The sequence below is a fragment of the Labrus mixtus genome, chromosome 8 (assembly GCF_963584025.1).
Source record: "Labrus mixtus chromosome 8, fLabMix1.1, whole genome shotgun sequence".
In the NCBI taxonomy this organism is placed as follows: domain Eukaryota; kingdom Metazoa; phylum Chordata; class Actinopteri; order Labriformes; family Labridae; genus Labrus; species Labrus mixtus.
The window spans coordinates 24,699,358-24,713,891 of record NC_083619.1 but is presented as its reverse complement, the minus strand read 5'-3'; the positions used below and the strand labels follow the sequence as shown (position 1 = coordinate 24,713,891).

Below are 14,534 nucleotides of genomic sequence, written 5' to 3'. Positions count from 1 at the left end.
TGGATTGAACATTTTAAAATGTTGTTTTTTTCTCTATGCAAATGTTGTAAAACAACATGCAAGTTTCTGTGCTATGATACATATCCTCTTCAAAAAGTTTTGTCGCGCTCTGTGAAACAGAGGATGATGTGTCGTTATTTGCATTGCCTGCATCAGACAGCAGTTTGTGACTTTATGAAAATAGTTAATCTTTAATCTGATGGTCTGAACTGCTGCAGACCATTTAGAGGCATCAGTATTAAATCATTCAGTTTCATTTCCAAGAAAATGGAGGGTAGTTAAACGCAGGGACGTTACTGGGATGACCCAACTGGTTCACTGAGAAGTGTGGCCTGAAACAAATATCAATATAGATGGGATAGATAGAATAGATGGGCAACCTTTTAATTTACAAGTTAAAGTACAAACAAAAGAAAAATTCTGCATTGATATGAAAACTACGAGCAGCATTCTGTAAAAAAGACCTAATTGTTGGTTTGAACATAAGTCTCCCCTCTGACAGGGCAAATAGCCAAACACAGTTTAAGATTTTGGGGGTGGCACTTGGGGTGGCCACTCAGATTTCTAGGGGGCCCCACCCCTGGTCGCCCCTCTCTCTGCTCCCCCTACAGGTATCTACATACCTTTAAGCAGTACAATACATTGCTGTTAGATTAGATACTGCATACAGTCAGAGATCCTGGGCCTCAGTATTTGGCTTTAAAATCTAAAACTTCTAATGAATGACAAAGAACAAAATATGTTTTTTATAACTCATAATCAGCTTTATTAAATCACTTATGTCAGAAATAATTTTCCCATTTCATCAGTCTGTCCTCATTTTAAACACTTTATACATCCATCATTCCTCTCTTTTCCTCACCTGTCATGACTAATCATCATTGTTGCTCATTTAAAGTAGAATCATTATCAGTAACTTACAAACATCTCTTTCACATTTTCATCCCTCATCACTCAGGTGTGGGTCATCTCCTCAGTCCTCCTCAGGTCCTTGTTGTTTTTAAAAAAAGCCAATATGGGACTTTGACAAAGTTTGGCATTAGTAACATGAAATTATAGCACAGAAGGCTTCTACACACATAATGCTTAATGTTGTATAAAAAAGTCAGATGTGCATTTACATCAATGTTATGTACAACAACTGTATGTGATGGCACCAGGGGCGTGTCCAGACTTTTTATGACTGGGGTGGCCCAACTGGGGCACTGACTTATGCAGGGGTGGCCTGCAGTGTGATGTGCACTCAAACACACGAATAAATATCAATCATTTACCTTTTCTAACCTCACCAATAATATCTACTTTATAACACAAGACAATGTAAACATTAGCTTCATTTTTTTATTTTTACAAACAAAAGAAAATGTGCTGCATTGATATATAAGGAAAATAGCTTGCAGCCTTTGCAAAAAAAAAGACCTAATAGTTGATTTTACCAAGTTCCGCCTCTGACAGGAAACATGGCCAGGAGTGGCCAATCAGATTTTTAGGGGGTCCCATGCCACCCCTCTGGACATGCCCCTGGATGGCATGAATTCATTCGTATGAGTTTGTTTGAGACAGACACACTGCATTTAGCCTTGTAGAAAAGATTATATATATATTCTTAAGTCCTCAAATTCAAACACAATCAGTTTGTAAGTGCTTTTAGCAGTATAAAAACACATTTTAATCAAAGGTTTTAAACATAAGCAGCTAAACTTCCTAAGGTGCAAATGTACATACCGTACTTACATAAAGTGCTAACTTTCTATATTAAACAGCAGCATCTTTTTACTTGACCAAAAGTAAACAGAGCACATTTAATGTGAATGTTTTTAGTTGGTGTGCTACATTAGTGTAACAGACTCTACATACTGCTTGATCTACAGCATATTCTAGTGCATTGCAATGTGAGAAAAACAGGAAATAGAGTCTGTTTGCAGTGCATGGTGTGGGGAAACTGCGACAGCTTGATAAACGGACTTACTTCATCTTCCTTTTTAGTTACAGAAAAAAACAAGCTGAAACCTAAAACATGGAGTACTTTCACGTTATGTGTGAGTATTGTATGGGTGAGTATACTTCTCTACCAAACTGTCTGTGGAAGTTTTGAACCTTACCAACCCTCCTTGAGATCATTTACCCATGAGAGTCGGAACTTCACATTCAAACTGATTAACATACTTTCATGACACCCTTTGATCAGAGGGGGAACCCAAACCGACGTGTTAAGTTTTCAGTACTTTCCACCCACAGGGATTTTTTTTTTTTTTTTTTTTTACCTGTGTGGGTATTTTCTCCATGAATAAATCAATCATTCTATTATTATCTTTGATTATACAGTATGAACTCGGCATGCTGCACTTTATTCAACTTGCTACTGAAATCCTTAATTTTATCATGTGATGCTTTAGTGTGTTTTTATGTGTTTTTATGTGTTTTTATGTGCTGTCCTGTAAATGTTTGTGTGTCATACATAGGAAAAGTCAGCAAAGAGATGAGAGGTACCGCTTTGTCCACAAGGGGCGCCAATCAACACAAACTGAAACGACCTCACGGGAGCTTTAAATGAATTATGAAAGTGTCTACTGTAAATTATACAGAATATCTAGCAGTTGTAGTAAGGGAGTGTGTTATGCTGTCATATGAATACATTTAAACCAGTGTAAAACATTTCCCATCATATGTAGGACTAAGGCATACATAAAGTTGTCCAGAGCTTTCCAACTTGCTGTTGCATCTTTTGGTGCTACTGGGACCTAGATATCTTAAGTCCAAAACAGTCTAAAAGACAGTCTCCCACTGATTTGCTGTATATGTTGAACTTGGCTGTTTCCTGCTAGTTGCTCGAAATAAAAAATACTCCAGTCTTGACCAGTCCAAGTGTTCAAACGTTGCTGATGCGAACACTGGCTCGGCCTCGGTCTTCACCTCTGTCTCTATAGCTCTGCTCCAGACGGATCTTCTCTGGATCCGACAGCTCAGACACGAGCCCTCCCCCATTGCTCTGGTACATATGCTGGGGGCTGGGTGTCTTGAAGACCGGCGTGGTCTTGGTCTTGGCCACTTTGTCAAAGAAGGCGAAGTCCGCAACGTATTTTCCGGACGGGGAAAGGGAGACAACAGGGGGAAACTCATAACCCCAGAGAATCTCATCCGGCAGGTAAGAGGTGCGAACCTGGCAGGTTGCAGAGGTCGGCTCAACTGTAGCGCTCATGATCACCAACAACTCAAAGTCTGCCAACTCTGGATCCGTCCAGCCCCCACCTGGTGGAAGTAAGTTATTAAATTGTAGAGCGGTAAAAAGAGAAGGGGTGAAGGGAAAGAAAAATGGGAGAGAGAAATTGTGCAGATTATTTACATATGATTGCACTATGCACTATGCAAAAACTGCAGTTAAGGTGACTGGTTCCAAAAGCCAATGAATGCCCATTACAACCATATAAAAGGCAAATTTTTACAGCTGGATTGATGTTTGTTTTGTACCAGGCTGTTCATGCTGCCTGGTATCAAATAACTGTTTCAGTCTCTCTAGCTCATTTATGTATTGATAAAAACCCATGAGGGGGGCTTATTGTTCTTGAACTGATCCAGTTTGACCAAGGCTAAGATTTTTTGCATTATAAGTACATAATGAGCGGGCATGGCTTATGTGAATAACAGCGTGTTGTAGCTGTTTGCCAGGAGGCTGGTGTTCACTTTAACTACTGACCTTAAATTGTCAGCTGTTTTCATCTTTTGGTAAATGCTAGCTAGATGACAACAAGCCAGCCAAGTTACTCTAGATTGGCGTGTTTCAGAAACCAAGTTATTCATTCTGCGGCCTCGATTCCACCTCTTGGCCTGCTTCTGGATAATCTGGAAATTAGTCGGAGCCATCATTTCCAATATGGCAACCACCATCATTGGGCATGAGTCTCACTGAGAATACTCCATGTGTTATACACAGGGGCACCACAATAAGTGTCCAGATTTTGAGTTGCTGAAAGAGCAGAGGGAAGCCTACATGGCCCAACACCATGCGCTTTAGACCACTTGGATTTGGCGAAATTGCATCCCAACAATCATCTATGTATTTAAAATATACAGAAACAAGAACATATAAGGAATTTGAACGAAGGAATAACTTTTGGAGGGTTAAATACAACACTCACTCTCTTCCAGTTTTTTTTATTATTATATTCTTTTATGAAAAACTCAAAGAAGACTCAACACATACAACTTTGACAAGGTAGTGGTTCACACCATCTCTGTTTACAAACTACTAAAAAAAAAGGATGAGAAGTTGTGTGTGTGAAGTGTGAAGTGTGGACAGTTTGCGTTTTATCACCCTGTCACATGATTTTTCGATAATTAACTTCCATGCCTTATTTCCATTTTTGGTAAATCGAAGTACAGTAAGCTGAAGTGTTGCTGTATCTGTCAGTGGACTTTACTTCCACAGTGTTGTCCAACATGGGTAACAATAGATTGTATTGCAGTAAGGAAATGCAACACACGTATTACAACATAAGTATTCTCACCAAGTCTGTCTGTTAAGAAAAAAACTTGTGACCAAAAACCCACCAAACCTCCTGTCCTAAAAGTGAAGCTTACCCTTGGCTGCCCAGGCTCGCAGGGGGCTTGTGTCATCGATGAGGTGGTAGAAGGTGAGGGGAAGGATGAGGAATGGGCTGTCACTGGACATGTCCACTTGGAAGGGGACGTTCCTCTGGTCCAGACGAACCGTCTCACCTTCCTTGGTCGGAGACGTCTGGAGCAGTTTTCCTGTCACCTGGTCGGGAATAACCACTTTATGGGTTATCGGTTTTGACAAGTATTTTCAATTGGCATAAAATCCACCCATTCTGTTGAGAAACCTTTGATTTCCACTGTCAGTTTGTGTGGAGAACACTGGAAATATCTGCTATTCATCTGAAGAGACTTACCTGACATCCAATCAGGAGACTCTTGCGCATGTTGGCCACTCTGATCATCAGACAGGGTCGGCCCTCATGGGTCGACACAACAGCATGTTGGCTGAACTTCACTGTTTCTCCTCGCTTCTTTGGCCGCGCCACCTGCACAGAGAAACCTCGATAAGTTTTTTAAGTTTGATCTTGTCCTCGGTTTTTCTTTGTATTTCACTTTGTAACTTCATGTTTTATGTTTTGGCTACCTTGGCCAGGAAGGTACCAGTGATGAAGATCTCCATCAGCATTGTGAGGACAAGTTGGATGATGAGGAGGATGATGGCTGCAGGACATTCCTCAGTGATGCAGCGGAAACCATAACCAATGGTTGTCTGAGACTCCAGGGAGAAGAGGAAAGCGCCCGTCAGGGACTGCATCTGCATCACACAGGGCGTGTGGTTTGATGGAGGGTCGAATTCTGGAAGATCAGAGTTTAAGAGACAAAACAAAAGAATTGAAGCAATTCTGATGCATGTTAACCATCTTTATTTGAACGGTGAAATTGTTTTTGCTCTAATGTGTTGTTTTTCATCTTTAGAATGCCGAATCTCCCGTCTGAACAACAAATGTACCTTTTTACGTACTAATACAGAAACCTTGAACTTTGACAGCTATTATATGAAGGAAGGGGGAGTATGAGTCTTGCTGGAGCTATGTAGTTATTTCCTGTGGTTTTTAGGGTTAGTTTCAGTCAAAGATTCCATTCAGGTTACCGTCTTACCGTCTCCACAACACTTACTTTAAATTAAGGTGTTTGAGTTATTTTTCAAAATTGTTGCCTACATTCACACATCAAACAATGAATCAAATGCTGTCATGAATTTATTCTAATTGGATGTTTAGTAGTTATTTTTCCGTTTCATTTTGTCACAATACTTGTGTTGCTGAACTCCCCTAAGCCTTATGTCCTCAGTAAAAGAGCAACGGGAAACAAGACATTCTGACATCTATTTTATTAAATAAACAAAATTACGTTTTTTTTTTTATATCAACAAACTGTTCAGTTCTGTGCAATGTTTTACTGCCTGTCACAAAAAAAATAGACTATATTAAAAAAAATCACACACTTCTGTTTTGAATCATTTGTCCAACAGTGAACTCCAATAGAAACAGTCAGCCCTCATCATAACTGTAGCAGTACTCAACCCAACGCCCTCGTGCAGAAGCATTGTGACCTGTGTGTCATACAAATATTTTCAGGGTCAAACTAAATAAATAAAAAACAGTTATGAAGGAAATACTACAAATAGGACTTAAAAAATAGAGCGATAAAAATTCTGTATTTCACTCCTAACCTAGGAAAGTGTTTGAATTTAGAATGATGTTACACAGAGACATATCATTGTTTTTAACAACTTAAAAAACTGTCTGTGAACAAAACTACTCAGTCAGCACTTAACTGAATTCAAGAGTCTTTTGAACCAAATTAAAGAAGCTATCTTTACCCATCTCAATGCTGCGTTTCAGTTGCATTGCTGAGCTTCAGAGATTTTTTAAAAACGTTTTCTTTGGAGGGGTGGGGATGTTATGTGTTTAGTGTAGAGACAGTTCAGTGGATAGAGTCAGAAACCGGGGACAAAGAGAGTGGGGAAGGACATGAGGGAAAGGAGCCACAGGTCGGATCTGAACCCAGGCGGCCCACTTCTAGAACTACAGTTTCTCAACATGGGCCCCACTAACCACTAGGCCACAGACACCTCAGCTTTACAGATGTCAATGATATTTTACTTTGACAAGAAAAGAGACTTTTGATTATGTCACATGAACTGAAAAATACATTTGAAAATCCCAGCTGCAAAAGTATCAACATCTATTTGGTGACTGAGGTGAAAATAAGATTTTTTTTTTACATGTCTTTATTTCATTCCTTTATTTAACAGGGACACGTGCAATGGGCATTGCCTCATATGCTAAATACAAAGTAAATGCCATGTATACAGGTTTCTAGCCGTGACTAATTTGCAACCCCTGTCCCGTGGCTAGGATTTAAGGACTGGAATGCTACTCAGCAGACCAATCACAGGCCCTGCAGTCTGGATTATTTCAATGTGTATTTTTGAGCAGGTGCACGTCAGGCTGCATACAGTACTTAGGCTTCTTGCATGTAAGTTGTGTTAGCTAGTTCCAGTGCAGCTGTCTAGGTTGCTAGGTGGGGTGGCTCTCAGATACCAAAGGTTTTAGGGCGGGGACAGGCCAAGAAGGTTGAGTGCTTTTTCGACTGCATCCATCGAAAGATTCTACCTCTGAAGTGAGGTACAGCATACGACTCCCCAACACCCACTTCTCCACTCACCAAGCAGGTCTCCGTGAACCAGTGCCACCAGATACCACAGAACACCGAAGAGGAACCAGGTCCCAGCGAATGTTAAGGTGAACAAGAAGAACTTCCAGCGCCACTGCATGTCCAGGAACGTCGTCCAGAGGTCACGCATGTACAGAGCACTCCGCCCGCTGACATGTTCGATTCGAATGTTGCTACGCCCATCTTTGGACAGGACACGCCTCCTCTTCCTCAGAGTCCCGCCCCCACCTGATATGCCACCACCCAGTAAGGGTTTCAAAACGTCTGTCTGTGTCTGGGAGTGGCAAACCTTCTGAGGGGAGGGGCTACGGGAGGAAGGAGGTGTGGCAGATGTCATCTGGTAAACAACAAAGAAAGAGATGTTAGAAACTGTCTTGATAACCTGTCAGTGCTGTTAATATGGTCATTTATGATGTGTTTAGAGTGAAATAAGAAGTCTGTACACAAGCTTACTGGAAGAAGATAAACCTTTTTGGTAACACTTACTTTTACAGTCCCTTAGTACTGGGTAAATATAGGGTGAGAAACCATGATCTTACCAAGTTATGGTAATTCCTGGTATGACAAAAAATCATACTTCCTTTTACAGTCCAGTTTTGTCTTAGTTTCTCTGAAAAATGGAAGCTACTTCATAGTAATACACTGACAGAGTTACACACTAAAGCCATGAGAAGTACTTGTTTATTGTATATTTCAACATGGTAAGTCACAGCAAATTCCTAAACTGTTTCTGTAAAATCGCTGCCTAATTCCCTGGAAAGTATGCATTTCAATTTGGGCTGTTACCAAATGTGAACCTGCGACAACTACAATTAGGTGACCTAAATTAAGGGGATATACCAGAGATATTTCCAAGTAATTCTGCTGTGGTTTCTAAGTAAGTTACTGTTCTTACTCTATTTTTACCTGGTATTTACCCAGTACTTAAGGGACTGTAAAAGTACCAACACTACGTCATTAACTGATAGCGATTGTAGTGACTTATTAAGGGAAAGGCAGAAACTATCCATGGTGACTGTAGGTTTTGGTAACCTACAGCCCATTGTTCACAGTCTCAGAGAGGGATTTTATTTGAGGTTGGCTGGTATACAAGACTTGTTTTTGATTGGTGGATTAAGAACTACATCAAAAAAAAGATTCTGGAAATAATAATAATAATAATAATAATAATAATGCTAATAAGTATAATTAAACAATAAAACATTATTATGCATGCAACACTTTTTCTCAGAGTCTGTTGCGTGTCTGAGTGTGTGGACCACCAGTTTAAAAAAAAAAACACTGAACAAACCACATCCACCAGAGAGGAGCTCACGAGTGGACTAAAATAAAAGCATCTGAATTAAACAGTTTCATGTCTACAATGCAGGCCATGGTTGCAGTATTCATAAAATCGTTCAGATGGGCAAATTTGATCCACTGCCTTGACACATCAGCTATTCAATTTTAAACATAAACTTTGTACTTTAACTTTTAACCATCTTACAACTTGTGTTTGCAAGAACAGTCCCACGCATCTTACGACAGAGGTGTCGCTTCTTGTGGTCAAAGTCTTGATCACGGATCTTGATAATAAATGTTTGCACTGAGCAGTTCCTGTGAAGATGCTATCTTTTAGTTCTCTAACTTCATTTTGAGTCAGGTTGGGGTAAAACCAAAGAGAAGAAGTCGACATAGCCTATTCGTTTTCAAAGAAAAGCAAAGGAGGAAGTGTCCTTTATGATTTCCAACGGCCATCAGAGGTGAATCCAATTGATGCAAGAAGAAATGATTGCAATTCTATACAAGTTAATGCAAAAACAACAGTGCAACTTGTTAGATTTTTTTTAACCCGAGTAAACATTTCCCTCATTAGTGGTTTCAGTTACTAATTTTCAGTCTCATTTAACTCTTAAAAATAAATGCTGAAACAAGTTCTCAGAACATAAGTTATAAAAAAACCAGTGGGCAGTGCTATATCTGCTTCCTATATATAAATATATATAAGCTGTTTGTTTCCACTTACTGACATCGATTCCTCTCTTCTTGATGTTTGCTTGTGCTTTACTTACTCTCTGATGTTCGTCGCTTTGGATAAAAGCGTCTGCTAAATTAATTGCAGAATTGTAGAATACAGTCTATGGAATTATTTGATAAAGTAGACATTTTTGGAGAGGATTTGTGGTATCCACAGGCTGTCTTTTTAGATATTTCCACTAACAAATTGTAATGTTTCTTAACTTTTTACCTTTTAAGTTTCAACTAACCCCAGTACCTGTTGCCCTAAAGTTGATCTTCACGGTTTTCAGCATCGGATGAATGTTTTAAGCCAAACTGTCAACATGGAGGAGGCAACGTTTAAAATCTATACTGCATCCAGTCAGCAGGGGGAGCTTTAAATGTTTTGGCTTCACTCCCAGTTGTCTGTTGCTCCGTCCATATTAGGATACAATCTATGGGCGAGACTAGTAAATACAAAATGAAAAATAATATAATAAAACACATAATAATATCTGCACTCTAATGCTCTATACTGTTGGATTCTTGCTACAATGTCTGCCCTTCTCAGAACATTTTAATGCATTCAAACCCTTTCAATGACATACAGACAGTAACTTGTATCTCCACACATTTGGCATGCTCACTTACGTCCAACAAATCACGAAGGCCGGGGAGCAGATAACCCAGAAAAGAAGGAGATAAGGAGGACGTGAGAGAGAAGAAGGAAGAGGAGAATTAGAACGAAGATGTTCAGCATGAAACAACAAGCTCTTCACAGAGTCTCATTTGTCTGATAGAGGAGAGGAGAGATGCATGAATGAATCAATTAAGGTTTGAAAAAATCTTTGTGTAGAAACTAACAGGTTAATCAAGATAACGTTCGTCTTTCTAGGGCTTTACAGTTGGTTCTTACTAGAGAGGCCTTTAGTGGACAAAGAGTGAACTTTTACCTGGTAACTGGAGACGGGGGAAAGAGTTTGTTAGGAAAAGAGCCAAAGTTTGAATCATTCAGTCCTGATCAGGAATTACTTTATAAAAGCCTGGTTCAAGGATCCTTTTGTAGTCTTTTTTCGGATGTTTTCTGTACCTCTCAAAACGTTTATCTGTTTCCAGTTCTTAATCAGATTCCACCGGATGAACTTTAAGAGGGCACCTAATGGGCAAAAGTATATGGACACCCTATCATTAAGCTTACAGTGTGTGTGGTTGAATATCTCCCCTTCCTGGCTGTAGATATTTGCTCTCATTAAGCCACATAATCATGAGGTCGGCCAATGATTATGAGTGATAAGAAGTGGTGGAAGAAATACCCAAATCTTTTACATTTCTGCAAAATAAAAAAAACATTTCAATCAAATATGGTTTGGTATTATCCTCTGTGCCTTCATGTTGCTGTTTTTGTCATTTTCTTCTATTGGTTGCTCTGTCTGTCCCAGTGTTAGTGCACTGTTTGTCCCTTTCCCCCCTCTGTTTTTTTAGCGCTGATATAGTTAATCAGGAGCAAATATTCTTGGATGAGGACTTAAAAAGGTCAAGATTTCTGAGGATGGAGGCTTTTGTGGAGGGGACTGCTGCCCTGCTGTCTCTCAGTCAGGAATTGTTTTGTTTTGTTATGTGTCAGTATTTCTTTTAAAAGGTATAACATACAAAAGCTTAAGTGTGATATCCAGTAGATATCAGTCTCTAAAACCAAAACAAAACCATCCCTTTGAGTACTGCTTCTCCCACCCTACTCCCCTCCCTCAGTGTTGTGACCAGATGCAGCCTTTACGACTGATCTCCATCCTGATAAGCATCCCAAAGTTCATTGGATTTTTATTTAGTTCATGTATTTTAAAACATAACATAGTCCCTCTGAATTGTACTTTTGCAAAAAAAAAAAACTCTGCCATTGTGCAACCGGAAGGTCGAGGGTTCGATCCCCGGCTCCTGCAGCAACATGTCCGATCTGTCCATGGGCAAGACGCTTGACTCCTGCTGCTTCGTCTGAGGCGTTTGAACATGTATGAGTAGGAGACTTCTGATGGTCTCACTACACAGCAGCCTCTGCCATCAGTGTGTGAATGTGTAGGTGTGACCTGCAGCGTAAAAGCGCTTTGAGTAGTCAGAAGACTAGAAGTGCTAGACAAGCTCAAGTCCATTCATCATATCCATACTTCTTCTTCTAAAGTTCATCATAAGTTCAAAGAAGCAGGAAATGAAAATACTAGAGTTTGCATTTCAGTTCACTCCAAAGGTTTCATCTGTAAGAGGTCAGGGGAAGGAGTAAGTTTTAACTACACGAAATGTGCAAAGCAACACAAGAAAACGATGCTGACCTCACCTTGTGTGTAGAAGCAGAGATGTTATTCAGACCTCCTTTTTTGTGTGTTATCATAATTATGATAACAGCCCTGAACCAAAAGGTTTCCATATACTTTTGTCCTTCTTTGAGAATCGAAATAGCTTCTTCTTCAATGCCGCTCATAGATTGCATAACCAATCAGCTTTAATTACGTCTGACTTTGGTGATTATGCAAGGGTGAGCCCCTCAAAAGATTCCTAATTACAATGACACCATTGAAAACTTCACTCTTTCAACTCTGTATCGCCCTCTCACCCAATTTTCTTCTCACACTCAAACACAACTCCCAGAGAGAGAAAAAAAAACACTCGAATTCCAGCTCAGTCAGATATCAGATAACTAATAGAGCAATTGGGAGTAAATGAGAGTGAAATATTTGTGACCAACCTCTCCAGTCGGATGTATTCCATCTCCATGGCAACGCTGCAACTTTACTGTACCGCCCTGCCTCAGTGAGCCGTATCCAAAAACTGAATCAAAACTTTTTCTTTTGGCCAAAACAAAAGGGGCCCGCAGACTGTTTTTTTTCCCGATCTCCCTCCGTCTCTCTCCCTCTCTCTTTTTTTTTCTGCTTTCCTCTTTCTCACTCCTTCCTTCTCTCTCTCTCTCTCTCCTCTGTGTACACAGGAATGCTTTGTTTGCAGCTGAGATAAAAGAAACAAAAGACACCATTGACAAAAACGACTCTGTGTCCATCCGTATGTGTGTGTGTGTGTGTGTGTGTGTGTGTGTGTGTGTGTGTGTGTGCGTGCGTGTGTGTGTGTGTGTGTGTGTGTGTGTGTGTGTGTGTGTGTGTGTGTGTAACAAGTGTGTGTGTGAGTGAGAGTGGGATTGCAATTATATGTGCATTTCTGTGTTTGTGTGTGAGGGACTGTGATTTGGTATGCATGTATGTGTATGTTATTTGCAATAATTAGAAAAGTATGTATAATTATAAAAGTGTGTGTGTGTGTGTGTGTGTGTGTGTGTGTGTGTGTGTGTGTGTGTGCATGATGAGTGAAAGGAAAAACGAGGGAACGGAAGAGAGAGAGAAAGAGATCTGTGACAAAAGGCCCTCGTTAGTATTCTGGAGTGAGGAGTAATCCCCTCCATCTCTCTCCCCCTCACACACACACACACACACACACACACACACACACACACACACACACACACACACACACACACACACACACACACACACACACACACACACACTTTTACCTTCCTTTCTTTGTCTTTCTTTCCTTAGCAATATCGATTAGATTTATTAGAAAATAACATTGAAGATGATGTTATTAAATGTGAAAACATTTGTTGAATTGAAAGTAACTCCTTGGTACCCTCCATATATCCACGTTTCCTTCTTTTCTCTCGTTCTGCTTGAATTTCTTGATAGATTATAACTCGGATGTCTCCAATAACTACCTCTCCTTTTACAAGATTTAAAATGTCAAATGGCTGTTTTTCAAAAGGCTGACAGACACTCACAACACTATATCATAAAAAATGACAAATATGAGTAAAAAGAGGGTTTTAGAGCTACTCGTCTCATTGACATAGTTGTTGTGGATTAAATTAAAATCAGACATAACGACTTTTTCAATCATTACCCTGCAAATTCAGAGAAATAAAATCACTTTTTGTGTATTTTTGTATTTTTTTTTACCTTCAATGCTGCAGCAGACTGCACAGTTAGGATCCCTTCACCAATCATGACACTAAGAGTTTACTATCCACTGCTCACGTCTGTGTCATTGTATCACGTGATCTAAACCCAAATTCATTTTCTAATCCATTACTTTGAATCTCCTTTGTTGCATTTAGAGGAAACATAATGTCACACCTGTGTGAGGATAAATCAAATTTGAGGTGATTTAATCGGATGCTCTGATCGGATGTAATCTTCGACGAGACAGTTTGGTCGTCCGCACCTGGAATGGCCCTGTCGTTACCACAGTGCGTCCTGTGAGACTGTACGCCTGAAATCACTACATCCATTGATATACAAGTGTTGTCAGAACTTGAGTTCATTTCAAAAATGCGTCAATGTGGATTCTGTTAGCATTTCACATCCATGTCTAACATTGAAGTTTAGATGAATTAGAAAGTCAGATATTCCTTTTTTTTTTCTTTACTTTTTTTTTGTCTTGTTCACTTTTATTTGACCAGTAAAATATGAAAGTTCACTGGTATACAGCACATTTAGTTGTCAATAAATTAAACACTTGGTAATAAATTGAACGAGACACAATATGCATGTTTTCTTTCTGCAGAAGTCAATTCCCAGGTGGAGCAATTGACAACCACAAAGTAAAACTGTTCATTTCTTAATTTAAGAACGACTTTATGTTGCAATATGAAAGCCATTGCTTATATCTTGTATACTGACCTTTACACTCTGCTGAGAAATCGATTCGCTTACCTTTTCTGCTGGGATTGAAGTCTAATTGACCCGTGCAGAGAGGAGGCAGGAGCCCGGAGCCTCAGCCTGTCGTCCACATGTCTGCTTTGTTGTCATACGCATGCTCACACGACACTTCTGGGACTGTAAAAAAAACTTCAGCAGCCTGCGTCCCACGACATGGGTGCACCATCCAGGAGAGTTACGGTCATTGACTCACCGGGCTCCCGTTTCTGACCCCGAAGCCCCGGTCCCACTGCTCGCAAATTCTTCCCAAAGAGACAGGACTTGGCTTTATAAGAGGCATCTCTCTCTCTCTCTCTCTCTCTCTCTCTCTCAATTCTACTCTCCCTCACTCCTGAATTCCTGCTGTGTCCTGCAAACGTCTGTGTAATTGCTGTAATAATTGATCGCCACTCCCCCCCCAGTCTCAATTCAGTATCCGATTAACACTTAGGACAACAAGTGCATCTAATGGCGGCCTTTAAATCCACCTGAAAAAATCAGTTAATGCATATGTTGTTGCATCACTTTCTCACCTTCAAACTCAATGTACCGTACTGAAAATGTGCAAAGAAACACACACACACA

The 14,534-nt window shown here is 40.0% G+C and overlaps 1 protein-coding gene across 3 annotated transcripts; it reads right to left on the bottom strand.

Annotated features, from left to right (window-relative positions):
* Positions 1-740: 740 nt before the first annotated feature.
* Positions 741-14,534, bottom strand: LOC132979508 (ATP-sensitive inward rectifier potassium channel 10-like). 3 transcript variants are annotated; one of them, XM_061045372.1, is made up of 6 exons: positions 13,965-14,534; positions 7,228-7,573; positions 5,141-5,352; positions 4,911-5,042; positions 4,579-4,756; positions 741-3,249 (listed from the first exon to the last, which is right to left on the bottom strand). In XM_061045372.1, exons 2-6 carry the CDS (start codon positions 7,571-7,573, stop codon positions 2,870-2,872), a joined length of 1,248 nt encoding a protein of 415 aa, XP_060901355.1. In that variant the 5' UTR covers positions 13,965-14,534; the 3' UTR covers positions 741-2,869. The 3 variants fall into 3 exon arrangements, with proteins under 3 accessions (XP_060901355.1, XP_060901354.1, XP_060901356.1); XM_061045371.1 differs by lacking the exon at positions 13,965-14,534 and adding an exon at positions 11,948-12,211; XM_061045373.1 differs by lacking the exon at positions 13,965-14,534 and adding an exon at positions 11,948-12,098 and having other exon boundaries at positions 7,228-7,541.